This window comes from Bipolaris oryzae (genome assembly GCF_000523455.1).
Source record: "Bipolaris oryzae ATCC 44560 unplaced genomic scaffold scaffold_43, whole genome shotgun sequence".
In the NCBI taxonomy this organism is placed as follows: Eukaryota; Fungi; Ascomycota; class Dothideomycetes; order Pleosporales; family Pleosporaceae; genus Bipolaris; species Bipolaris oryzae.
In genome coordinates, this window is record NW_006911319.1 from 128,757 (window position 1) to 153,455 (window position 24,699).

Genomic DNA, 24,699 nt, shown 5'->3' on the forward strand with positions numbered 1-24,699 from the left:
AAAGATCTCACACAGGCTGCGTCTCAGAAGCAACGCTACGTATGCAACATGACTAGTTCAGCCCTATACGATGTGATGTGACGCCAGGTATCCCAGCCAATTGTTTATCAAAGTGGATGAAAGAGCTGGACGATGATGAGACAGCGCGTGTTGGCGATCGTAAAACCCATGGGTGAACGTGGTCTTGCCAGTACCCAACAACGATTGGCAACCGTGACAGTTCTTCAGCACTACCAAATGCGATTTGTATCGAGTCTTGCTTCCGATGCAAGCTCTTCCAGATGCGATTCGTGCATGTTTGGGTGGTAATCGGCTTTGTGAAGCACATTTGCGACTTTACCACGTCGGGAAAGCGATTATGCAAGAACCGGAGGGATATCCCGGAGCATAACATAGTCCAAATTAAGCCAAGTAGCTGAGATGACAGACTAAATCACGTTTGTGATAGCTTCTCGGAATCGTCGTCATTACTGCCAGGCATAGGTAGACCTGCGAAGTCAAGTGCGCGAAAAAGCAACTTCACTTCGTGTTAGCCAAGTGTAGAATGCATGGTACGACTCGCTGAAAGGAGGATATGATAATGATATCGCAGGCGCAAAGCTAGCCAGCAAGCTCTCTCGAGTGCTGGAAGCTGGGCACATGCGCATGCGGGAAGACATGCATCGGGCCGGGCCGAGGTGAGAGACCTATTCCTGTCGCGCTTTCAGAGGAACAGAAGGAGGACAAGTAGGAGTATAAGGACGAATATTAGTACGCCGATACAGCAGCTGGACCACGAGTCTTGAGGGGGATAGTCAGCATTGCGATAAAAGTTTGCACCACATAACATACCTTCGTTTTTCCTGATGATATGGCCTACCTTCTGGAGGCCTGTCTGGAGTTTTCCGCCAACCCGGTCAGCCACATTGTCAACGTCAGCAAGCAGTTCGCCCTGTTCCTCGAGTTCGCGGCCCATGTCGTCGGCCTGCTGGCGCAAGTTGCCAACAGTGCGGAAAACACCATCGAGCGCCTCGTCCTGTTCGTGCATCAACTCCATTTGCCTCTCTTGTTCAAATGCAGCATAGTTGTCATCGTCCTCAAAACTGTCTGGGTCGGGTAGCACGTCGCCGTTTGCAGTGCTCTTGCCCTTGTTTTTGGCATGTTGGACCGTCTGCTGGAGCTCCTCCCGCATATTCTCGATCTCGTACCCAACATCCCTGACCAGAGTTCTCCGGCGCTCGACTTCATCAATCTCAAGCCCAAATCGGTAGGGGTCATGTTCGACCACCTTAACGCTCTCCACCATGTCCTCGAGGTCCTGGCTGAGGTCCTGTAGCGTCTGCTCGAGTTCGCTGCGGGCTTCACGGAGCTCAGGGCTGTTGGCGGAGGACGCCGATGACCGGATGCGCAGGTATGACTTGAATAATGGCCGCGCATTGTCGAGTGCAGTGAGCACATCACTATCGCGGGTTAACGGTGCTGCCTATATGGGGTTGTAGGGCGCCGTCTCACGCTTGAACCTGGAGGAATGGATCCTCACCATTTAGCGACGCCATTGTATATATACACGCGACGGCTGCTTGTCGTCAATTCCAATCGTGGAGGTGGGTGGGCGAAATGGTCAAGTTCCAAAGGATAATGTCGCAGCGACAGCCTGGCCGGATGACGCGTTGGAACGAACGCCTCGGCACGGACCCACCTTCCCGAAAAAAATACCCCCCACAGTCTGCTCAGAACACCACCACCAGAGTGTTTTCTTGATGGCCCGGCTATCGCCAAAAGCTTGGATACAGAAACAGTCGATTTGTCGGCGAAGAGGACTTGGCTGAGACAATGGGACCGGATACACCTCTGCCTCTTCCAGCCGAGTTCACAAACACCGACGAATACGTCGAGTCACTGCTCGAATTTGCAACTTCCTCATGGCTGCTCCAGACACTATGCGGCGGCGTCCACATTTTGGACTTTTACACAAGGTCACCTGACCTTTACTCGCACATCTTGCCCCAATCATGGAGGGATTGGTTCAAGACACGCGACATCATGGACATTTTGGATTTGCTCATGAGAGAGGACCTTAGCCAGTTTGATGTGAAGCAACCAGAAGGCCCCGGAGATTGGCGAGATGGGCCACCACCGCCACAGGAGCTGCTAGATTACATTAAGACAGTCCGGAAGCACTTGCTGGCACGCGACTTTCCTCCACCCAACTCAAACATCACAGCTGGGAAGCCTGCGATACCACGCCATATTGCCATGGGCATGAAAGTCAAGAAGGTGCACGAGGTCGATAACTTTGCACGCTACATTGACAGGCTGACCGCTGAGATTGCGTCCTCCAAAAAGAAGCCTATCACGCACCTCGTGGATTTTGGTTCTGGTCAGAATTACCTTGGACGTGCTCTTGCTGCAGCGCCCTATTCCAAGCACATTGTCGCAGTGGAGAGTAAGCAACACAACATTGAGGGTGCCAAGAACATGGACATGTTGGCAAAGCTGGTGCCCAAACCTGTCGTTATGAGGAACAAGAAGGAATACAGGGCCAAAATAGGCAAAGTCAAGAAAGGCAGGGAGAATGGGGTCAATGCCTCTACTGGGTCGTCTAGCGCAGATGCTCTGGCGCAGGGAACAGATGAACAAGCAAACTCACAAACAAATGAAGTCGGGTCAATTCCACCTACCGAACATAAATCAGCCAGTTCAACCTTGACTAGCGGGCCACAATGTGACGACGGGTGTGTGCTTCCACAAGCAACCGAGATATCTGCAAACAGCCCCCCGAGTGAGGCGACCAAAACGTCTACGCTACAGATATACAACGAAGGCCATGGTAGTGTCCAATACGTTGAGCATATCATCAAAGAAGGCGATCTCACGCCGGTCATCGACCAGGTTCTGGATACCACTCGTGTACCTGAGGAAGCTGTTACACAAGACAGTGCTGTGGTTGCCGAAGCTACAAACTTGGATGTAGTGCCCAAGCCCACTGATGTGAACGCCATGGTAATCTCTCTTCATTCATGCGGCAATCTAGTGCATTATGGGCTGCGCTCCATGATGCTTAACGCTCACATCTCAGCCGTAGCCATGGTGGGCTGTTGCTACAACTTGCTCACTGAACGTCTTGGTCCGCCAACGTACAAGCTACCTACACTGCGCGCGAATCATCCGCGCCTGGAATCCACATCCAGTGCTTTCGACCCCAATGGCTTTCCAATGTCAGAAAAGCTTGCAAACTACCCACTTCCATATGCCCCTCTTGATTCGCGCAGTGGCGAGACAGCTGAACAACCCAGAGGGGTTCGACTCAACATCACGGCCCGCATGATGGCCGTGCAAGCACCTTTCAACTGGGGTCCTGTCGACTCAGACCTGTTTTTCACCCGTCACTTCTTTCGAGCACTGCTTCAGCGCATCTTTCTCGATCGTGGCGTAGTCTCTGCGCCCTTACACGATCAAGGTCTCACTGGCAGTGCAGTGTCAGCAAACGGTCACACGTCGCAAGTAAACTGGACACCACCCAATGGCCGTGGCCCTGGCCTCTCTTCAGACGGCACTACTACGCCTCTTACAATTGGAACGCTGCGCAAATTTGCTTACAGCGATTTCGTCTCATACGTTCGCGCCGCAATTGCAAAACTTACGGCCGACAACTCATTTTGTGAGATCGACCCCAACTTCATCAAGGAGAAGATGGATGGTTTGACAGACGACGATATTCGGAACTATGAGGTCAGGTATGCAGAGAGGAAAAAGGAGCTGAGTGTCATGTGGAGCCTGATGGCCTTCAGCGCTGGTGTGGTCGAAGCTGTCGTGGTCACGGATCGGTATCTGTGGCTAAGAGAGCAGGAAGAGGTTGAGCATGCATGGGTCGAGCCCGTTTTCGAATATAAGCATAGTCCGCGCAATTTGGTGGTGGTAGGCCTCAAGAAATAGATCATCGGGTGTTTGACTTGGCGATGGTAAAGACATCAGCTGCCATCATGTAGTTGAAGCATACATCGGCCAGTATTCCCATCCTTCAATCAACATCCAGAGAATCCAACGCTGCAATTCTAGAATGTCAGTCGTTAGTAAAGACTGTTGGAAGCGTCAACGAGTACGTCATTCCAAGGCTACCAAGCAAACCGGACCAAACGGCACATGAACCCCACAATGGATGCGGCGTGCAGTCACTGCAACCACCAGCAACCGCCAGCAACGCGTACAACTGCGGCTGTGCGGTGCAAAGTAATCGAGGCGTCCAGCCAACCCTACCGACTACAACTTCTATGCGCTGGCCGACTTGTGACTGTTTCTTGGTGTTGTGAGGCGCTTAGCCGAGGTGTATCGCTCGTGAAGTTTTACAGGACGTGAATACAGCAACTTTGCACCTCAGTGCGCAGTGAGTCCCACAACAGCAATGGTCATGGTGGGCGTCAAACAGCAAATAGCCCCTCGAAATAAGCAGTACTCGTAAGATGTAAGTTTTTGCGACAGAGAGTACAATAGCGCCGTATTTGTCCAGCCGCAACAATTCAGCCGCAACTAGGAAATGCACTGCTTCGCTTGCCTACCTCGAACGTGGATCCAATCCCTGCTTCCCCATGCCAGCCCCATCCAGCCACCTCCTACCAATATGGCATGATGTTATCTCTGTAGGTGACTCTGCCTCCACAAGCCACAGTTGAGTGCTAGTCCTATTGCAGCGTGCATGCAATCTAGACGGGTCATGCACAGTGCCGCCTAGTAGCCAAGGCTTTAAGCATGGCAGACGTACATGTGTGTGGAGACCTCCAGACTGCGGCGGCGCACCCAGCTACAAACTAGCTAGGCTGTGCAGGAGGATGCGGCGTTAAAGATGCATATACCCCCGCCGAACTGCATAGTGTGTTCATCACTTTGCCTACCTTTTCCTTTCTTCTGTGGGAGAGTTTGGCCTGGGATCACGCGTTGTTGAAGATCCTGGAGGCCCAAGTGGATTCTAGGATCGAATACCAACACCGGCTAAACAGAATACGAGCAAGCAGGGAGGACGATAAGCAATCTTCAACTCACCTAAACATATCGAGGATTGGTACCTTTGAACTACGAAGCGGACCTTGTTGAAAACCACCCCGAAGACTATACCCAAAAACCAATAACGGCGCATCGCGTCCGACATTCGTCCGGCAACTATGAAGCCGTTCACGGCGTTAAGCTTGCTCGCAGTAGTCGTCTCAGCACAGACAAGCAGCTTTGCCTTCGACAATACAGAATCGTTGATTCTCGAGCCAACAGAAGTGCCAACGCCTACATCGATCGGAAATATTGAGGTAGAGCCTACCACAATCGAACCTATCTCGGGACCAATTGAGACTAGCGAGGCCTGTGGACAAATAGCAGATGCTATTTCAGATAGCAATGCAGATTTGCCTGTAGTAGAGGCTGAGCGTGCGATAGCGTGTCTCAAGTCACTACCTTTCTATACGACAGACGCCTCTACTACGGTCGACGAGATAAAAAAGATGGTAGAATTCCAGTCCACACTGGCCTATCTCAAGGATCCGCCTCAAGGATACCCAAACCCGGCTGTCGACATCGTATCTGGACTGGATGGGATCAAGAGCAATGTTGAGTCAGGAGGGTACGCCAACGAGTACGATTTTGAAGCCGACATTGCAAGCTTGCTGGTCAAAGCACACGATGGTCACCTGGCCTGGTACGGCATGGCATACGCAGGAGTCTTTGTATGGCGAAGAAGTAGCAAGATTGCGCTCATCTCTGCGTCTAGAGATGGCAGTGAAATACCCCAGATCTGGACACTGACAGACTTTAACAACACTGATGGTGCTTATGAGCCTTCTCCTGTTACCAAGATCAACGGAAAAGACGCTTCCAAGTTTTTGATTGAAGAGGCGAATCTAGTAGCATACCATGACCCGGATACGCGCTACAACTCTATGCTGTTCATGCCAGCAGCAGAGAGCTACGGAAGCTTTATAAACCCACGTTTCTTCCCCGGTGTTGCTACCAACATTACCTACCAGAACGGAACGACCGACGTGTACCCGAATATTGCTATTGTTGCTGATGCTGAGGCCTGGCGTAGTGTACGAGATGCAGACTCGTTTTACAATACTTTCTGCATTCCTACGACTAGCTCCGGTGGCGAAGTGAAGAAGAGGGATATGAATGATCCGCCACTCCAGCTCCAGAACCCTCGCGAACGCGACTTCAAGTCTGCCTCCATGCAACAATACGGCTCAGTGCCTCTGTTCTATCCCAAACCCTTCGTTTCCCACACAGAAGAAAATGTACCTCTCGCCGGCTACTTCATCAACACCGACGTAGGCCAAATCGGTGTCTTGATAATCCAAACATTCAACACCGCCGACGTCAGCGGAGCACGAGAGTTCCAACGCGTAATTCAACAATACATCTCGCAATCCAAATCCCGCGGCGTAGAAAAACACATCATCGACATCCGTGGCAACCCCGGCGGCAAAGTACTCTCAGGCTACGATGCCTACCTTCAATTCTTCCCCTCACAAGTACCCCAGACACAATCCCGCTACCGCGGCCACGCCGCTAGCGAACTCTTCGGCGAAAGCATCTCCTCCTTTGAAGAAATCACCCTACGCAATGGCCAACTCTTCACCAGCCCCTTCAGCAACGACGCCTACCTCTCTGCGTCCCTCGAGGAATTCCCAGACTGGGCCTCTATGTACCCGCCCCTCCGCTTCAAAGGCGACAACTTCACTTCGCTCCTGAAATACAACCTCTCGGACCCCCTGACAACGAGCAGCACGCGGCTTGCCGTCGGCATAACGATGACCGGCTACAACGATCGCAGCAATTTCACAGACGACCCTTTTCGCGCGGAGGATCTGGTGATATTATCTGACGGCATCTGCGCCTCCACCTGCTCAATCTTCCTCGAACTAATGGTACAGCAATCTGGCGTCCGCAGCATCGCTCTCGGGGGCCGCCCGCTAGCTGGCCCTATGGTATCCGTCGGCGGCACCAAGGGCACCTTGGTCCTCCCTTCCGTCTACATAGAAGCCATATCCGTCTTCGTGGCCCTGCAATTCGCAGACTCGCGCTCCGAACTCGCGGAGTGGTCGTCGTTCCTACCGGTGCAGCCGCCGATTGCGGTGCTCGATGCTGGAGTCAATTTTCAGGATAATATTCGGGCTGGGCTGGAGAATGGGGGTGCGCCAACGCAGTTTTTGAATGATAGTGCGAGTTGTCGGGTTTGGTATGAGGCGAGGGATTATTTTAATGTGACGGGGTTGTGGGAGAAGACGGCGCAGATCGCGTTTGGGGGCGAGGGAGGTGCGTTGGATGAGGGGAGGTGTGTTCTGGGGAGCGTGACAAGTAGGGAGCAGCAGACGGGGAGGGGGGAAGGGAATCCATCGGCGGAGGAGGGTAATGGAGGTAATGGAGGGGACGATGAGGATGCGGCGAGTGGGGTGAGGGTTGCGTGGATGACGATGGTTGTTTGTACGAGTGCAGTGGTGTTGAGTCTGTTGTTGGTATGAGGTATGATTTATGGTTTATGATTATGATTCTAGGGTAAATACAATTTTGATGTACAAGTCTAAAACAAAGTCAAAGAATATAGAACACCATTACGTTCACCCCTCGAACTCCCCCAACCCAATCCTCCCTTCTTGCCAATCAAACACTACCTCCCTCCCCCTCGCGACCGCCCAACCCAGACCAACCCTCTCCTCATCCCCCTCCTCTGCCTTCCTAACAAGGAGCACACACTCCTCTCCCCTCTGCAGCACATACTGCTTCGGTCCAACCACAATCTCGCTCTCATCTTCCATCCCAAACACCAAATCCGGAAACCTCTTCCTAGCCTCACACTCCACACTCATCACCTCCTGTCCTTTTTCCTGTCCCCAACTCGGCTTCAGCACCGGCTGCGTCGCCAGAACAACCACATCCCACAGCCCAGCGGGTAATGTGATGAATGCTGTGTTGAAATCCAAGATTGCGGATTCGATGCTCATACTTATCATCCCGCCTTTGCGCACACCACCATCGAGGAGGGGGATGTAGTGCATATCTACATCCCAGGGGTTCTGGGATATCCACGTCATGTGCGTGGCGGTTGTGTCTTGTACGCTAGATGATGTGGGGGAAGAGAAGGATACGGTGCCTGTGCGCGCGGCGTCGAGAGGGATGGCGATGCTGATGCGGGAGTGCTCATAGTGTGTGGCGTGCACTGCAGCGCTATTTTGGAGTCGGGATAGTGGAGTGGGGTTGTTGGTGGGGGAGGAGAAGGTGTAGTGGAAGTGCTTGTTTAGCTGGTTCTCAGTGTTAGACGGGAGATAGAGCTGAGGATGTGTTCCTTGGGCGGGAGTAAGAGACGTACAGTGAGGGGTAGAATGGTAACATCAGATAGAATATCTGAGGGTATGCCATGCATCAGTGGCTTTTGCTGGAGAAGGGAAGGGTCGAGGTAGGTGGCTTGACAAAGTAGCACGGGTAGGCTTGCGAGAAGGAGTGCGTTGAACATGGTTGGATGTAATTAAGATCGTGATAGTTGGAAAATAGAAGGTGTCGTAAAGCTTGAGTAGATGCAATACGTGGGCTTCTCTCCTTGCTCTTTATCTCACTGCTATCCTTGCTGTTCCTTCGTTCCTTCCTCTTTGTTCAACTGCATTTATCTCGCTTGCAACTACGCCGCACTCAGATCATACCATAAGGTGGACACCAAAAGTATGCCTTGTTGACCTGGTTTGCTGTGTATTTCGGGTAGCGCCGCAGCTATTGGTTGTGGTGGAGATGCGATCGACCTTTGGTGGTGGCGCCTGCAGTGTGCCTGTGGTTCGTCGGCTGCGATTATGCGACCAGGGTCTGCGTGTGCGGCGCGGTTGTTGCAGTGGAGGCAGGCATATATTTGAAACTATAGTCGGGCGTCTCGAGCAGTAAATCAGCTGTGATTCATTCTTTTGGCGCGATTGTTACCAATGTTGTATTGTAGGAAGCGGGATGTAGCCGCGGAGAGCCTCGTTGAGTATGGGTAGGATGGGGGTGGGTCTCTTCTTTTAGCTCAGTCACGTGGGGGTGTCGCTCGCATCACACACAGAGAGCAACCTGATGTAACATTACATTTCATGCATCTAATATGTAGAGCAGCCTGGTACTCGGATTGAACAGAACCCTGTACATATCGTGTTCAGCTAGGAGGCTGTGCATCCTCGGTACGGCGCTTTCATTTCCGAAGTCAAGTCCATAAATAAACGATCGATGGGTTTCCTGGTCAAGATACAGGTCAACGCTATGTATTGCTATGGTTTCGAGAAGTCATGCTCTGCCTCAGCACTGCCCCAGCACTATCCCGCGCTCTCAGTGGCTACTTGAAGGTGACCTGGCCGTCGTTCTTTCGCTGTGTTCGGCTTTGAGCCACGTGACCAAATGTCACAATAGAAGTTGTTCAGCGAGTATCCAGAACGTGCTACATACGCATGAAGGTGGGGGGAGGAGAACACTATTCTCTCGGAGGAGCCTTCATATCACTCGACATACCCAGCTACAATATACAACATCTTCGGCAGTACTCTACACTTGCAGAATCAGTCCATTTACTAATCGACGATGGAAATGGGGCCAAAAGTCAGAAGTGCAACCACACTCCTGCTGAGCAAGTACCCAATCAGGCAAGTCGCACTAGACTTGGCAGGGCTTCCTGCAGCCTGTATCAAGCGTTTTCCCGAGCTGACATCGTTCGGACAAGGCTGAGGGGAACAGCTGGAGCGCAGCCATCGGCCCTCTTATTAACCACTCACTACGAAATCTCCTTACCTTATATTCATCTCAGTATAGCAGAGACAGCTCAGCTGGTCAGTGAAACAGCCAAAAGCATTCGTTCGATCGATCGTTCACCTAAGAGCCTGGATATCTGGAAACTCCGAAGCCATTCACATCATGCCCCTAACATTACCAACATGGTCCATTGATGAAGACATCTACAAAGGGTTCTGGATCAATCAATCACTTGGTACAGTCCGTGGCGCGACCCTAACACTTGATCGTCAAGCTGGTGGTCTGATCATAGCCTTTCTCGCTTTATTTATTGCTGCCACAGCGCGTAGTTTCTGGAAGATCACACGATTTTTAGTCTGTGCCATTGAGTCAACCTCCGGTGAGCAGGATGGTGTCTACCACCAGCGACAGGCCATTTTGCGTAATCAATCGCTAGCACTCGATGCCGTGCTGGATCTGTGTCCACTCAGCTATGTTTGGCGAGATCGCGCCAAGAGAAGCCAACAGCGAATACTACCGGTTATCCTAATAGCTTCTGCTATATCCGTTGCTTCTGTTGCTGCTGGTGCGTTCATTATCACTACTTTTGTGGTTATAGATGGCTGATCTTTTCAGGTCTTTTGTCCTCGAGAATTTTGACCAACTCGAATCAAGAAGTTTTGATAGCTGGCCGAAAGTGTGGGGTGTATGACCGTGATCCAGACTCCCAAGTGTCTCTCATGGAGCCCATCATGCTTTACCAGAGTCAGAAATCTGTCGACGCCTTTACATATTCGATGCAATGCTACCGCGAGGGCGACACTGCTCAGAACGGGCTATGCGAAACGTTTGTAAGACCAACATTGCCTTTTACGTCAGATAGAAATGCTTCGTGTCCATTTGCTAGGGAGATTTGCAAGTCAGGTATTGGTAACATCCTCCTAGATTCAGGAGTACTACACTCTGAGAAACACCTTGGCTTCAATCAAAACCCACACTTTACTCTTCGCCATCGGACACACTGCGCGCCTTTGAAAACAGCTGGCTTCACTGACACTGTCGTGGCCTCAAATGACTCCCAGACTCGACAGGTCTATCGATATGGGAATACATATGGACCCGAGGGCAATGAAAGCCATGTCTTCGCAGTTGATATTAGGTCCAAAAGGCCGTCATTTGATGGCGTTACTGTTGGTAACTACAAAGTCACGTATGTCCCATCAGACCTGTCGTACACTATTTTCATTGATTTTAACTTCAGAGCAGAGCCATGGCAACGGCCGGTTCAGAAATAAACATTGAGCTCATACCAGAACTACGGAAACCAAATGCGACCATTTCCTTGCTATTTCTGGATTCCTCGGAAGTCGTATACGTCAAAAAGACCGAGGATCCTTGGTTCTCGGCTACAAGCTTGTTTAATAGTAGCTTTTTGGTTTCCAGCGCGAACAGCAGAGATTTCTTTGTTGCTGACGAACCTGTCGGTGTACTGGGCTGCGTAACTCAGAGGTTATATTGCAACCCGAACCTTCCCGAAAACGTTGGATGCATTGATGGTTTCGCAGCATTGAACGAGCAGTCTTCGTCGGGCTTGTTCAAAAGCGCCTGGCCAAACGCAAATGATCAATCTGCGATGCGCGCACTGGTGGCTGCACTGGGCATTCAAGGCGCTGGCCTGTTAGATTACTATTATAACATACCACACTCACCAACTCTTCTATCACGCAGTACCATACTGGGTAATATACAGGTAGCAGCGATACCAAAGGACCGATGGCAAGAGGAGCGCGAATATCTATACAAAGCGAGTCTCGCTGGTATACAAGCTAGGATGGTCGAGCATGCTAGAGGATTTGATATTAGCGGGAACCCATTGTGCGAGGGTGAAAAGGAATGCCGTAGGATATGTCATAGTCAGGTTTGTATATGACACTGCTCAGCCTGCCTGTACTGATATTCGCGACAACAGAAAATGCGCTCTTCCAAGCACTATTCTTTCAGCGCATGGACCTTAGGTGTGATCCTTATTGTAGGAGGCATGCTGATGCTCACATCGACATTCGTGGAGGAACTTTTCGCCCTTTTTTTACGATATCCGCGCCTATGCAGTGCAAAGTTGGTATACAGCTACTGTGAGTGGCAAGCCGGATCCACCTTACAGCTGCAACGCCTAGCACATGAGAACCTCGGTCTTGGAACCTGGACGCGCACGGATGAGGCAATACCAGTTACTGAGCCAGGAGACACTCTGGGTGTACTGGACGTCACCAAATCGAAGCACGTGCGCATGGTCATACCGACCGGGGAACTCAACCGAGTCGACTCTGTAGCAGCGCCACTCAAGCGTGAATCGCAAACAGACTCATGAGCTAGTAGAGTATTAGCGGCGACGGCTATTCGAGTGCGCAATCTTCTGAAATAGCTAGACTAAGAGAGTAGCTCCGAGTGCATAAGCTATAGTCCTGATCTCGGCCCGTTCAAGATCGGTCAAGCCACTGCTGACGGCGTGGCGCTCAAGCGGGAAGGAAGTAGGGAACCCGCATGGCAACCAGTGGATGAGTGTTGAGAGTGTTGAAAGGCTTGACCATTGCATATTCAACCACATGTAAGCTGCTGGGCTCTCTGCGGGGTCTGAGGGTAAAAGAAGAGACAACCGGGAAGAATGCTGTAAAAGAAAGCAAGAAACGTCATAGCAGAGGTGTGCCCATACTCAGGGATGAGGTTTCGTATCTAATAAAAGACAAGGCCGAAACCAATGACATCTGCCATTTGTTGTAGCAGATGACAACATGCCAGTCTCAGCAGGGCGCTGGGCAAGGCTTGACATGGCTGAATGGTCAGAGAAGTATGGGGATGCCGGTTACAAAAATGCATGCCGGATAGCGCGTGGATGTGGTGGTAGTATGTCACGTGGGTTGGGCGGTGCGGTGCAAGTGCAGGCAATGATTGCGTGGCGGAAAGGGCGGGTGAGCGGAACATCTCTAACGCCGTGGTACGGTAGCCAACCAGTTCCAACCCAAGACCCAGACGTGCAACAACTGTCAACCCAGCCATTCCTCCACCACCAACCTCGCGGATCTCCATGTATATGTATGTATGTGCAAACAAGGAAACGCACGTATCCATTCCGTCATTCAATGGGCTGAGCTGTTGACGCATGCTGCATGCACATGCGCAACGCTTCTTTTTGTCGCCTAGACTGATGTTCAGATCTCCCTGGGGCCGCAAGCAACAACAACAACAACACCGGAGCTGCAAAGCCATGGACAGTGCGATACGAAAGAGCAGTGAGGCCAGGCCACGGTAGTTGTGCGGTCGCCAAACCTTCATAACATGGTCAAGCGTTCCTTTTCCGCCCAATTTCCCGATGCGCTGCAGTGGCCGTCGATGGGCATTGTCCCCCAAGCCGCGTGCGGCTCCAAGTGAAGGGGGCCACCACGGCCAACACGATGGATTTGCAGATGGGCAAATCTTGAATTTGCTCAACGAGGCTGTGTTGTCGAGCGGAACGGCAGCAGACGCGCAATTCACTTGTTATTAGAGTCTCGTCATGGACCTGGCCCTGCCACTTAGCAGCGCCGTTGCCCCTGACCAAGGCTGGGCAGCCTTTTGCTAATCCAAGGCTATGGACTTGGCTGCTTGGTATCCGCCATTCCTGCCGGCGCGCCAACACTCGACGACTTGGCGCGCATCAGCGCCAGACAAACTACGGGGGTTGGCGAGTTCCACATGTAGCACTCGGGGGTTACCAAGAAATTGGGGGTGCTCCTGCTTCAAATACTTTTGCCATCCCGGCTCCTCCTTCTCCGTTCAATGTTCTTTGTGTGAGGATTCCTTTTCCTACTTACCAGTCACTCGTTAAGACTTCCAACTGCTTTGTTCTACTCTTCGTTTTAATCCATTTTCGCTTCAATCCGCCACTATGAAGGCCTGCCTTATCATCTCCCTCCTGGGAGCCGCCGTCGCTCCCGCACTCGCCGCAAAGGGCAACCTGACCCCAATCACCGTCAAGGGCAATGCCTTCTTCGCCGGTGACAAGCGCTTCTACGTCCGTGGTGTCGCCTACCAGCCCGGTATGTTGTTTCACCAGATGGTGGTGGTGTTTACAGTGATGCTAACATGTACATAGGTGGTGCCGCTGACGCACAGGACCCTCTGCTTGACCTCAAGTCGCTCAAGCGCGATGTTGACAACTTCAAGAAGCTCGGCATCAACACTGTCCGTATCTACACAATCGACAACTCCAAGAACCACGACGAGGGTATGAAGATGCTTGATGATGCCGGCATCTACCTGGCTCTTGACGCCAACACTCCCAAGTACTCGCTCAACCGTGAGAACGCCGACACCCTCCACACCTCGTACAACGATGTGTACCTCCAGTCCGTCTTTGCTACGGTTGATGCTTTCGCCGAGTACAACAACCTGATGCTCTTCTTCTCCGGAAACGAGGTCATCAACGCAAAGAACAACTCCAATGCTGCTCCTTACATCAAGGCCGTCACCCGTGACATGAAGCAGTACATCTCCAACCGCCACCAGCGTATCATCCCCGTTGGATACTCTGCCGCCGATGTCTCTGAGAACATTGAGCAGCAGGCCACCTACTTCAACTGCGGTACCGACGACGAGCGCTCTGACTTCTTCGCTTTCAACGACTACTCTTGGTGCGACCCTTCGTCCTTCACCCAGTCCGGCTGGGACAAGAAGGTCAGGACCTATGGCAACTACAGCAAGCCCATCTTCCTGTCTGAGTTTGGTTGCATCACCAACACCCGCCAGTGGGGTGAGATTGCTGCTCTGTATTCCAAGAACATGACCAGTGTCTACTCTGGTGGTCTCGCCTACGAGTACACTGTCGAGCCCAACGGCTACGGTCTCGTCGAGGTTGGCTCTGACGGCAACATCAAGCCTAACGCTGATTTCGACCGTCTTGCCAAGGCCCTCAAGGCCACCCCCAACCCTACTGACGACGGCGGCTTCAAGGAGAACGGCAGTGCTTCCCAGTGCCCTGCCGAGTCTGACGACTGGCAAGTACAGGGTACCAACCTCCCATCGATCCCCAGGAAGGCTGCTGCGTTTATGGACAAGGGTGCCGGCGCTGGTCCCGGTCTTTCTGGCGATGGCTCCCACTTCGCCGGTGAGCCCAGCGAGTCCCAGGCCCAACCTGGATCTGGCGAGCCCACGCGCGCTCCTTCAGCTGGTGCCACCGGCGGTGCCAGTGGCAGCCAGGGTGCTGCTGCTGGCCTCGATGTGCCCCTCCGCATCATCGGCATGGTTGCTGCGAGCACTATCTTTGGCGCTGTGCTTATGTTTTAGATGGAATGACAAGTCGGGGTCTATGCATCACGGAGTGCGGGAGGGTGCGAGGATGCGCACGTATAGATTCGTACAAGTGTAGTGGTTTTCCTATTTGTATCTGGAGTTTCTTTGACGGCCCTTAGCTCGGCATTGCATATACCTGTCAGACATTGCAGGCGCCTGGCCTTTTTTTTTCGTTGTGTAGTAATACATCACACAACCTGATTTGATTTTGAATATGCATTGTGGAAAGTACTGTACTTTCCGTGTATTTGTTTGTACTGATGGTGTGTGCAATACGGTGATCAACTCCACTTAGGCGCGGGTAGTCTACGCAGCTGCGTTGGTACGAGTAAGTTTGTTTCCAAATTCGGCGCGGATGATGTATTGTTGCCCTGCCACCAAACCCCGCCTTTTGTGGCAGACCTGGGTGGTTAATACTAGCGCGGCATTGGGATATCGGGACCCTTGTTCGGGGAAGGCAGCCATGGAAGCTTCTACGCTCGTCATGGCGCTTGCTACACAACCTAGCCACCAATATTGGCGCATTTCTGTCACCACACTGAGAAAATACGTCTGACGGGGTTTGCGCACCATTCTGACTGCTCTTTTTCTTCTCCACTACCTGCAATTCTGCCCCAATGGACGACGCCCGCAAAGGTGACGCTGCTCTCAGCGCAAGCAAACCCGACGAAGCCATTGAGCATTACACCAAGGCCCTTGGTGTCAATCCGACCGCCGTGAAATACTACATCGGCCGCTCGACAGCCTATCAGCGTACCTCCAAGTTCCCCGAAGCCCTTCACGATGCCGACGTCGCAGTTGTCCTTGCCAGAAAGCGCGGGTCACGCGAGCTTATCAAGGACGCCCAGTTTCGACGCGCCGTCGCACTCTACCACCTTGGCAAATATGCGGATGCTGACTTTCTCTTGCGCATAGTAAAAGGCCTTGACGAAAAGGACAAGATGCTGCCAATTTGGGAAGCCAAGGTGGCATCCAAGTTGAAAGACGTACCAGAGAATGATGAGCAGAGGACAATTACCATCAAGGAGAACCCAGACGTGGAAATACCCAGTACAAGCACACCTAGCGCCCCAGCCAAAACCGCAGACTCGGCAACAACACAGGCACCGAAGCCTCCTGCGCCGACGCCCAAAGAGAAAATCAAGACCGATTGGTACCAGTCGCATGATAGCGTGACTCTGAACATCATGGCCAAGGGTGTGCCCAAGGACAAAGCTGTTGTAGAGATTGAACAAGATTCTGTCTCCGTCTCCTTTCCCATTGCCGACTCGTCATCCGAATACAGCTACAACGCCGACCCTCTCTTTTCCTCCATCGATGCCTCGCAGTCAAAATACCGAATAACCCCCACCAAGATCGAGGTGACGCTACGAAAGGCAACACCAGGCGTGAAATGGCACAGCCTTGAGCGCGCTCAGGGCGAAGCAGCCGCCGTTACATCGCAAGCATCGTCTTCTGTCGCCCCTGTAAAGGAGACCGCCCCTGCATATCCTACATCGTCTAAATCAGGCGCAAAGAATTGGGACAAGGTGGTGGTTAACGATCTCGACGACAAGGACGAAATCGAGGGGGACGAGACATCGCACTTTTTCAAGCAGCTGTACAGCGGCGCTACGCCCGAGCAGCAGCGGGCTATGATGAAGAGTTACTCGGAGAGCGGCGGCACGGTGCTGAGTACCGACTGGAGTAATGTTGGTAATAGGAAGGTGGTTCCTGAGCCACCCGAGGGAATGGAGGCGAAGAAGTACTAAACCTGATGGACGATCGATTGCAAAGGATATCTGCAGCTGGTGGGGGAAGTGCTAACGACTGTAATATTTTATGATGTAGCATAGCGTGGTGTTTGAGAGTTCTGGGGTAATTGTTGTCCGAGTATAGGTCCATACAATTTTTTTTAAAAAAAAAATACAGCAGTCTACTGGTACTATGCGATCACATACGTTGTAACAGGAAAGGATATGCGGAGTTAGTTGTGTGACTTGACCTCGCAACATGCCCCCCATCCTACTCTGCATCGAAGGATCGAGTAGAATATAGTATTTCCCCCACATCCATCATTTAGCTATCATTTCATGCGTATACCTTGGTTGCTGATAATGCCATATCAAGATATTTATTTACTTCCAAGCACCTTCTTTTTACACATCACTCGCCTCTGTATTACTCAATCCAAACTATTACTGGAACTTGCAGATACAACGTATACCTGGTCCTTACCCCTAGTACCGTTTTTCAGTAACACAGGCCAAAAAAAGTAGCGGCTACAGCGAGAGGCGTGGGTGAGATTGCAATAATGTCTCCTTGTTATCACATATCACTTTTAGTTACGGGACTTTGCTTTTCACTTACCCAACTTAGAAGGGGAAGTAGTTCTCCTTACTCCGAGGAGCAAAGAAGAAGAGGGCAGGATCGAGACCAAAGAAGTAGAAGGAGGGAAGTTTTTTTTTGTTTGGACGCGAGAGGACGCAGCAAAATGGGTGCCGGAGATATTGTCGTCAATGCAAGTTAGTATATGTAAGGCTTGAGCATGGGGGGATGTGGGTGGTGAAAACATTTTCAAAAAGAAAAGGGATATATACAGGTATATCCAAAATAACAAGTTATAGTACATAAGTAGAGAAAAGAGGATATAGAATATTGTTAGTCTATTAAACCCCCTTATCCATCGCTATATCACAGATCTAATAACCATAATAATCGTCATCATCTTGATTATAACCCTAACAAAATCTACTTCCTAGCATCTAAACCTTGTTAAAATAAAAATAAAACTAGACTTCTTACTACTACTACTACCACTACTTACATGCGCTGTGTAGCCCAACCCCCATGTTGCTCTCAACCCACCCCCTCCCTTATCTACACCACCCAGCGCTCCCCCCTCCCACCTACCACCTAGACCGCCAAAAAAAGAGTCTAGAATAAACATCGCCCCCCCCCCCCACGTACGTACGTGCTGCGTAGAAGTTCTAGGTAGCTAGCTAGCCACTAAACGATATCACTTTCGTACACTTTGACGCTTTTTGTCCATGCGCATAATAGACAGGACAGGATAGGACAGGATTGCAGCAAAAGTAGTAGTACGTGAAAACAAAAAACTTCGTTCAGAGAGTCACGCGAGTAAGTGATCTCACATACTTGCAAGCAAGGCGCATAGCAGAAGGGAAGGGGGGGGGACTATGATGTAGCGAAGTTCGGGGCGTATGGGCGGGCGCGGGTGCAAATGCCGAGTGTGTGTGTGTTCAGGACACCATGCGACACGAACACATGGCTGCAAGTGTCCCAAGTACGTATATACCGCAGCTGTTGAGTCCCGAGGTCTCGGGAATTTGCAAGAAGCCGGCGCGGATTTCTCTCACTCACTCTCTCTCGTTCAAAAACCCAAGCAAGGTAAATGCCGCTTGGTTACCCCAATTTTCAAACTTGGGGTTCAAAAAACAAGTGTATCAGAATTGTTAGGTTATAGGGAATATTTTTTTTCTTTCTTTACCATTTGTTTGATGTGGCTATGTTGGGGAGGTACACCGCGGCGCATGAGCCTTGTAGGCCGTGGCCGCCGCCGCGTGCCCCAAAAAAAGAATCGATAACTACTAAAAAAAAACAGGCATGGACCCCCCTCCCGGGCTAAAAGGATTGTTAATGCAATCGAGATAGATGTGCGTGCGGGTTTTTTTAATCGATTGACGCTATTGCTATCGCAGCCGGACGAGCGGCGCGAGCGAGATCCGCTTTTTCTTGCTTCTTTTTTAGGAGTATACTTATTTATCGTTGGGGGAAGCGTGGGGACGGTTGCATAGGGTGCGCATTGCAACGTCGTGTTCGCTCAACGCAATGATCCGGTGTTACTTTACGTACAAGAATGGATGCCAAGACATGAACCAGCAAGAAGCCAGGTTCAATCAACCAACCAAGCGTATGTGTAATGGTTCACTCGGAGGACACGATTACATACTCAGCTGGCACGAACTCCTCGGACACCAAAAAAGCCAAGCCAGGTACCAAACCCTATCTACGTAGATCACCAAGACTTTCCGCGTGGCGTCGGGCTTAGCAGCGATAGAACTAGCTCGTGTCTCGGGACTTGTTCTTTTCCATTGTGCACAAGAGAGAGTAGGGATGAAAAAGAAAGCCAGGGCAGGGAGATGATGCGCAGAAGATGATACTCCTGCCCCTTCTTCCCGTGCCGCATGCGTGCACGTGTGGAGGTGTCGCAACATGAGCGTGGGACGGGTAGGGGGCATGATCGACTCCGGACTACTACCATTTTTTTCTTGAGTGTCTTTAGCCGTGGATACTGCAAACGTTGAGCGTTCCAGAATGCTGTTTTCATTGGGTCTTGGGCCGGCCGAGAGAGCAAGGCGGGAGAGAGACAAGGGCAGAAATGAAATTCGAGGGGGTTGAAAGGGTGTTTGGTGAGGCGAGGAAGGGGACGGTCTAGGAAACTAGCTCCCGATGGGCACGTGTTGTTGGACTCGATTCAAATGTGCAAGTGGGAGTTGTTATTACTAGGTCGTGTGAGAGCGTGGGTGCGGGGCAATGTATGGAGGAGTAAGTGAGTATGCAGAAGGGCATGGGGCACGGGTAAAAAGGAGTTGGGGGTGGATCTAATAGGCAAGAGAGGCAAGGAAGGAGAGACGGGCTGGTCAGACGAGTGCCGTGTGCGTGTGAGACGGTTGGCAAGAATGGCAGGTTTGGATAGGGAAATGACGGTTGTTTTTGGCAGGTGCTGGCAGGTGAGGGGCAAAGGGGCCAACAAGGCAAAAAAAATTTCCCCTCATCATCTCGCCCTCTTCATATCAAGTTTTGGGGGGTAAGTAGATGCGAGGAAGAGGCGGGTTGTGGGCTTCTGTTTGGACCACTGGATGACTGTTGCCTCTGGTGTGATGAGAGTCTGTGGTGGAGGTGAGGCCGGGGCGGTGAGGCCGAGGGGAGGGCAGAGCAGAGATGAAGTGTAATAGAAGAGGACTCGGTAGCAGCGCAAGAGGTCGGGTTGTAATCTCGTTGTAGGATGGTCGAGTGTTGGTTGGCTGCGGGTGTGGGTTGAGGGCGAAGGGGGTTCGTATGGGCAGGGCGGGTGCTGACAAGAGAGCATCTTGTGTGCATAAGCGGCGAGAATAGCACCGGCAAATCAGGCAGCTCGACGTGGTTTAGCCAGGCGAGGTGGATGGCTGCGCTACTGCAGGAACAGCGCTTGGCCGGCTCATAGGCTGCATGTCACCGATATGGCGTCGGCCATGGCGAGGGGCGATGCTATAGCCATGGATACTTCACTATGTGTTTCTTGTATCGACAAGTACACAGCCAAGAAAATACATGTACAACCATTTTTTCCTCACACCCGCATCTGACCTTGGGCCTGAGTAAACAAACGTGAGATTTGGCCCTGGGCAAAGCGACGCAGCGACCGTGCAGGCCACTAGCCAGCAAGGACGCCCTGGAGCGTGCCGACATGGCCGTGTCCACAGCAGTCGTCGATACGTATGACGACGACGCCGAAGCCGACGACGACGACGCAGAGTAGCCTCAAGAGGTCGGGCGAGCAAGTCAGCGCTTGACCGCAGTATTGCCGCGCCAGTAATGTCTTCTTGGGGTCGATTGGCGCAATCTCCTGCCCCGCTTTCCCGTGCCAACTGAACCTCGTGCTCACCGACACGACGGCTGCCCGCTGCCACCTTGTACTTACCTACCCACATACCAAGTACACTACTACATGTGTACAAATTCATACACCGTCTGTACATACCTAGATGCCGCTACTTAATCATATACTGCCTACACACATGGACCACCCACCCCAGCCCGGCACCTGCACCCGCATCTTCACCACAGGTGCGACAGGCAACGCCCCTGCGACGGCCCAATTTGCCCCAGGACAGCCAAGTCGAGCAATTATGGCGGAGAGCTGGAGACAACATGACAAGGCTGCCGTTGGCCGTAGCCGCAGGCCATTGTGATGGACACGCAGTGGAGAGGAGAGGAGATTGCGATAGCTGGCACTGGCGCGCACGGTCTGCTGGGCCACCATGTTAGGTCCCGACGGCGGCAGGCCAATCCTCTGCCCCCAAAAACACTGCCGGTCCGGCTGTATGTACACATTGCGCCACGCTGCCTGCGGATGGGGGGCGCCGTCATAACTCTTGCTAGGCGCAACCGTCGACGCCAGCGGCCTCTGGCAAATGACTGGGTCGGCCGAGTTGGCGAAGCAGCCCGCTTGCTGCATGGTGAAGCAGAAGCCAGAGGCACCAAGGCGGCGAGGGTGAATGCCCTGTCTGCCTCACCATGGAACCATCCCCCCCCATCACCATCACCATGCCCCCCCTCGCCCCTCGCGCCCCTCTGCCCACCCACTACCAAGCATTCGCGGCTCCACCCACGGCCGCTCATGATGCTGCCATGCTCAACGCCGTTTGGTTGAAGCCGTCTGCCAACCTGCGCCCCCTCGCCGCAATCCATGACATAGATCCCCTTACTGCCATGTTTCATCTTACTATCCTAGGGCTAGCCGCCGGTGCTCACCACGCCACGGACCAACCACACGCCCGCTTGCGTCCTGTCAGGGACTCCCTGGCTATCCCGCTAGCCCGAGTTTCATTCTCGCTAACTCAAAGCATTCCTTCATCTCCCCTAAAAGCGTCTTCACTGCACGGCCCCCAGCATCATAACCGCTCGTGTTCCTTAGGCTCTATTTCCCTCGCTCTTTTTCTATTGCCCTTAGTCGCGTCCATTCCTTCGCTCGTCACTCCTTTGGCTTCTCTCCCCTTCCGACGCCCTCCCTCCTCCCCAACACTCGCTACCACTCCTCTTGCTGTCTTCGCGACAGCGCTACACTCATTTCTTGCGTCTGCAATACTTTTTCCAACAACCGCGCCGGATCATAAAGCCCCAGGCCGTTGACCATATACTAATCGACTTTTGCTCTCTGGACCGCACTCCCACTCCGACAAACCATCACGACTACCAAGCCACTTCGTGACAGCAAACAATGAAGTCTGTCGCCTCTCTCTCCGCTGCGGCGGCTATCCTCGCCGGCTCTGCCGAAGCCTTCTGGCGCATGCCTGCCCACGGCCGCACTGCTGTCGCTCGTCTTGATCCCATCGTCGACAAGGGCGCCGCCTCTTCCCACGCCCATACCATTCACGGTGGAAACAGTGAGTCCCCAACCCCTACACCGACTCCCTCTTTGACATGACTCGCTAACAACACTCAACAGACTTTGGTGCATCCACCACGTACGAGGACCTCCGCAACTCCGAGTGCACCTCTGCCCAGTTCGAGGATGACAAGTCGGCCTACTGGACCCCGACGCTTCACTTTGTCCATGAGAACGGCAAGACTGAGATTGTCCCCCAGATCGGTGGTATGCTCGCATACTACCTCCTCTTGGGCGACAACATCAAGGCTTTCCCCAAGGGCTTCATGATGCTTGCTGGTGACCCGCATCAGCGCAACTTCACTCTCCCCGTACCTGACCCCCCAGTCTACTCGTGGACCGACAAGGACAGGACTCAGCGCGCCCTTGCCTCAAAGGCTATTGGCATGAACTGCCTCAACTATGCCAGGGCTCCCGAGGGCTCGCGCTACCGCCACACCCTCCCCGACAAGGAGTTCCTCGATGAGTACTGCGCCAACGGTATCCGTGCCGAGATGCTCTTTGCCTCGTGCTGGAATGGAAAGGATCTCGATACCCTTGACCACAAGAGTCACGTTGCCTACCCCAGCATGCTTGACGGTGGCTCATGCCCCGATGGCTTCCCCGTTCGTCTGCCTACCCTCTTCTACGAGACCATCTGGAACACCTACGCCTTCAAGGGCCAGGCTGGTCAATTCGTCTGGTCAAACGGTGACCCAACTGGTATGCTTTTTAATCGTTTTTTTTTCTAAACTTCGAAACACATCTAACACAAAACCAGGCTGCGGTTACCACGCTGATTTCATGAACGGATGGGACATTGACACCCTCCAATCTGCCGTTGACACTTGCACCAACCTCTCTGGCCGCACCGAGGACTGCCCCGTCTTTGCTGGTCGTCTCCAGTCTGAGCAGAAGCAGGATGAGTGCAAAATTGAAAAGCTCCCCAAGTTCCTTGACAACGACAACTGCGAGGGCCCTGCCAACTCTCTCTGCGGCAACAACCCCATCCAGTACGGACCTGAGTACGCTAAGCCCAACACTCCCTCCTCTGGTGACAAGGACGAGCCCGAGGTCAAGCCCACTCTTTCCTCCGTCTCTGTGCCCAACCTGTCGTACGCCCCTGCTCGCTCCTTGGGCGCCGGTGGCATCTCCGTCTACAACGTCGCCGACAAGCCTACTCCCGCCGCTGAGTACAACAGCTACCCTGAGATCACCCCCGCTGCCCAGCCTCCCAAGGAGGCCGTCAAGGAGGAGGCTCCCAAGGACGATGAGAAGGATGACGGCATCGTCAGCACCACCACCTACACCAAGGACGGTGTTGTCTACGTTGTTGCCATCAAGGAGGTTGAGGTCTACGTCACCGACCCTCTCCGCCGCCGCCATGCCCACGCTCACCGTCGCAACATTGGCAAGCACTAAGAAGATTTTGAATCTCTTCTTGGATCTTTTCTCCTTTGTTCTCTTTTTTTCTCCTTTCCATTTGTATCTTCCCTCTACCACAAATCTCTGACGAAATGTATTCCCCTCCCGTTCTTGTTTATTTGCGAAATCTTTTCCAAGGGAGGAAACAGATGAGAAAGGGAAAAAAAGGAAAAAGAGAGCAAGAAATAAACAAAAGGGAAAGACACAATCTTTTAGAAATGGAAATCCTTCTGAAAACTTCATCTGTATGGTCCGCCTCAACCTCCGACATCCAGCGCCAAACCCCTTTTTGTTTCCCGCGTGGCTTTTTTGTCTTGCATTTTACTTTTTTTTGGGATTTTACCACTTCACGACCGAAAACCCCCCCAACAATAAACACCTTTTTACTTTTACGCACTCTTTTTCTTCATCGATTTTCTCTGGGAGAAAGTATCTTATGGGGCTTGTTTGATACCTATGTTTGTCCTTTTGTCTTTCTTCTTTTCTTCGATATGACCAAATGACAAGAAATTTTTACACCTTTTACACAAAGTAACATATATATATATATATATGCATTATAGCTAGCTAGTGATTTTTGTTTAATAGAATTATAGAACTGTTTACCCTGTCCCCCCTTACTTTCCCTATTCTTCGGTGAGGATGTGGTGAACTGAAGGTGTGTGTGTGTGTGTGTATGTGGGTTAGGGTTTAGCTACGAAAAGAGGTGTGAGGGGGTGTATGAAACGAAACACACACACACCAGACTTGGCGACATTGTGATGTGATGTATGTGTGACAGTGACAGTGACATGTCCCGCATCCCGCATCCCGGGGTTGGGGTTGGGGTTAGGGTGTGTGCATGCATATCTTGCATCAAAACCAAACCCCCAGTTAGTATACAGTTAAATATATATATATATATATATATATAAACATGGGGTAAAGTAATTGAAAACAAAAACGGGCATTGCAGCCTCAGGCAACATTTTTTTTTTCATGTATACATATATACATATGCCCTGTAAATAGTTATAGGAATAAATAAATAACTAAATGAATAAATAATAACACCCTGAATAATATTCTCACGCGTTTTTTTTTGGGCGGGTGAGGACTAGATGGGAGTCTTACAAATACGT

The 24,699-nt window shown here is 51.9% G+C and overlaps 10 protein-coding genes across 10 annotated transcripts; 6 read left to right on the forward strand and 4 right to left on the reverse strand.

Annotated features, from left to right (window-relative positions):
• Positions 1-703: 703 nt before the first annotated feature.
• On the reverse strand, positions 704-1,535 carry COCMIDRAFT_91895 (uncharacterized protein; the record flags this gene model as incomplete). The annotated part of the gene is made up of 3 exons (XM_007688547.1): positions 704-780; positions 832-1,439; positions 1,492-1,535. The coding sequence occupies 3 exons, from the start codon at positions 1,533-1,535 to the stop codon at positions 704-706; spliced, it is 729 nt and encodes a 242-aa protein (XP_007686737.1).
• Positions 1,536-1,812: 277 nt separating this feature from the next.
• COCMIDRAFT_4206 (uncharacterized protein) lies at positions 1,813-3,915 on the forward strand (the record flags this gene model as incomplete). Its single annotated transcript, XM_007688496.1, has 1 exon — positions 1,813-3,915. One exon carries the CDS (start codon positions 1,813-1,815, stop codon positions 3,913-3,915), a length of 2,103 nt encoding a protein of 700 aa, XP_007686686.1.
• A 1,220-nt stretch (positions 3,916-5,135) lies between these two features.
• Positions 5,136-7,481, forward strand: COCMIDRAFT_91896 (uncharacterized protein; the record flags this gene model as incomplete). Its single annotated transcript, XM_007688548.1, has 1 exon — positions 5,136-7,481. The coding sequence occupies one exon, from the start codon at positions 5,136-5,138 to the stop codon at positions 7,479-7,481; it is 2,346 nt and encodes a 781-aa protein (XP_007686738.1).
• Positions 7,482-7,577: 96 nt separating this feature from the next.
• On the reverse strand, positions 7,578-8,470 carry COCMIDRAFT_25263 (uncharacterized protein; the record flags this gene model as incomplete). The annotated part of the gene is made up of 2 exons (XM_007688506.1): positions 7,578-8,288; positions 8,327-8,470. The coding sequence occupies 2 exons, from the start codon at positions 8,468-8,470 to the stop codon at positions 7,578-7,580; spliced, it is 855 nt and encodes a 284-aa protein (XP_007686696.1).
• A 1,412-nt stretch (positions 8,471-9,882) lies between these two features.
• Positions 9,883-12,067, forward strand: COCMIDRAFT_35655 (uncharacterized protein; the record flags this gene model as incomplete). Its single annotated transcript, XM_007688524.1, has 4 exons — positions 9,883-10,285; positions 10,336-10,909; positions 10,966-11,617; positions 11,669-12,067. The coding sequence occupies 4 exons, from the start codon at positions 9,883-9,885 to the stop codon at positions 12,065-12,067; spliced, it is 2,028 nt and encodes a 675-aa protein (XP_007686714.1).
• Positions 12,068-12,429: 362 nt separating this feature from the next.
• Positions 12,430-12,858, reverse strand: COCMIDRAFT_35656 (uncharacterized protein; the record flags this gene model as incomplete). The annotated part of the gene is made up of 1 exon (XM_007688525.1): positions 12,430-12,858. One exon carries the CDS (start codon positions 12,856-12,858, stop codon positions 12,430-12,432), a length of 429 nt encoding a protein of 142 aa, XP_007686715.1.
• Positions 12,859-13,621: 763 nt separating this feature from the next.
• On the forward strand, positions 13,622-15,018 carry COCMIDRAFT_35657 (glycoside hydrolase family 72 protein; the record flags this gene model as incomplete). The annotated part of the gene is made up of 2 exons (XM_007688526.1): positions 13,622-13,772; positions 13,829-15,018. 2 exons carry the CDS (start codon positions 13,622-13,624, stop codon positions 15,016-15,018), a joined length of 1,341 nt encoding a protein of 446 aa, XP_007686716.1.
• Positions 15,019-15,641: 623 nt separating this feature from the next.
• COCMIDRAFT_35658 (uncharacterized protein) lies at positions 15,642-16,775 on the forward strand (the record flags this gene model as incomplete). Its single annotated transcript, XM_007688527.1, has 1 exon — positions 15,642-16,775. The coding sequence occupies one exon, from the start codon at positions 15,642-15,644 to the stop codon at positions 16,773-16,775; it is 1,134 nt and encodes a 377-aa protein (XP_007686717.1).
• Positions 16,776-20,440: 3,665 nt separating this feature from the next.
• On the reverse strand, positions 20,441-21,244 carry COCMIDRAFT_25267 (uncharacterized protein; the record flags this gene model as incomplete). Its single annotated transcript, XM_007688507.1, has 2 exons — positions 20,441-20,707; positions 20,801-21,244. The coding sequence occupies 2 exons, from the start codon at positions 21,242-21,244 to the stop codon at positions 20,441-20,443; spliced, it is 711 nt and encodes a 236-aa protein (XP_007686697.1).
• A 762-nt stretch (positions 21,245-22,006) lies between these two features.
• On the forward strand, positions 22,007-23,575 carry COCMIDRAFT_92041 (uncharacterized protein; the record flags this gene model as incomplete). The annotated part of the gene is made up of 3 exons (XM_007688549.1): positions 22,007-22,172; positions 22,235-22,876; positions 22,935-23,575. The coding sequence occupies 3 exons, from the start codon at positions 22,007-22,009 to the stop codon at positions 23,573-23,575; spliced, it is 1,449 nt and encodes a 482-aa protein (XP_007686739.1).
• Between the last annotated feature and the right edge of the window lie 1,124 nt (positions 23,576-24,699).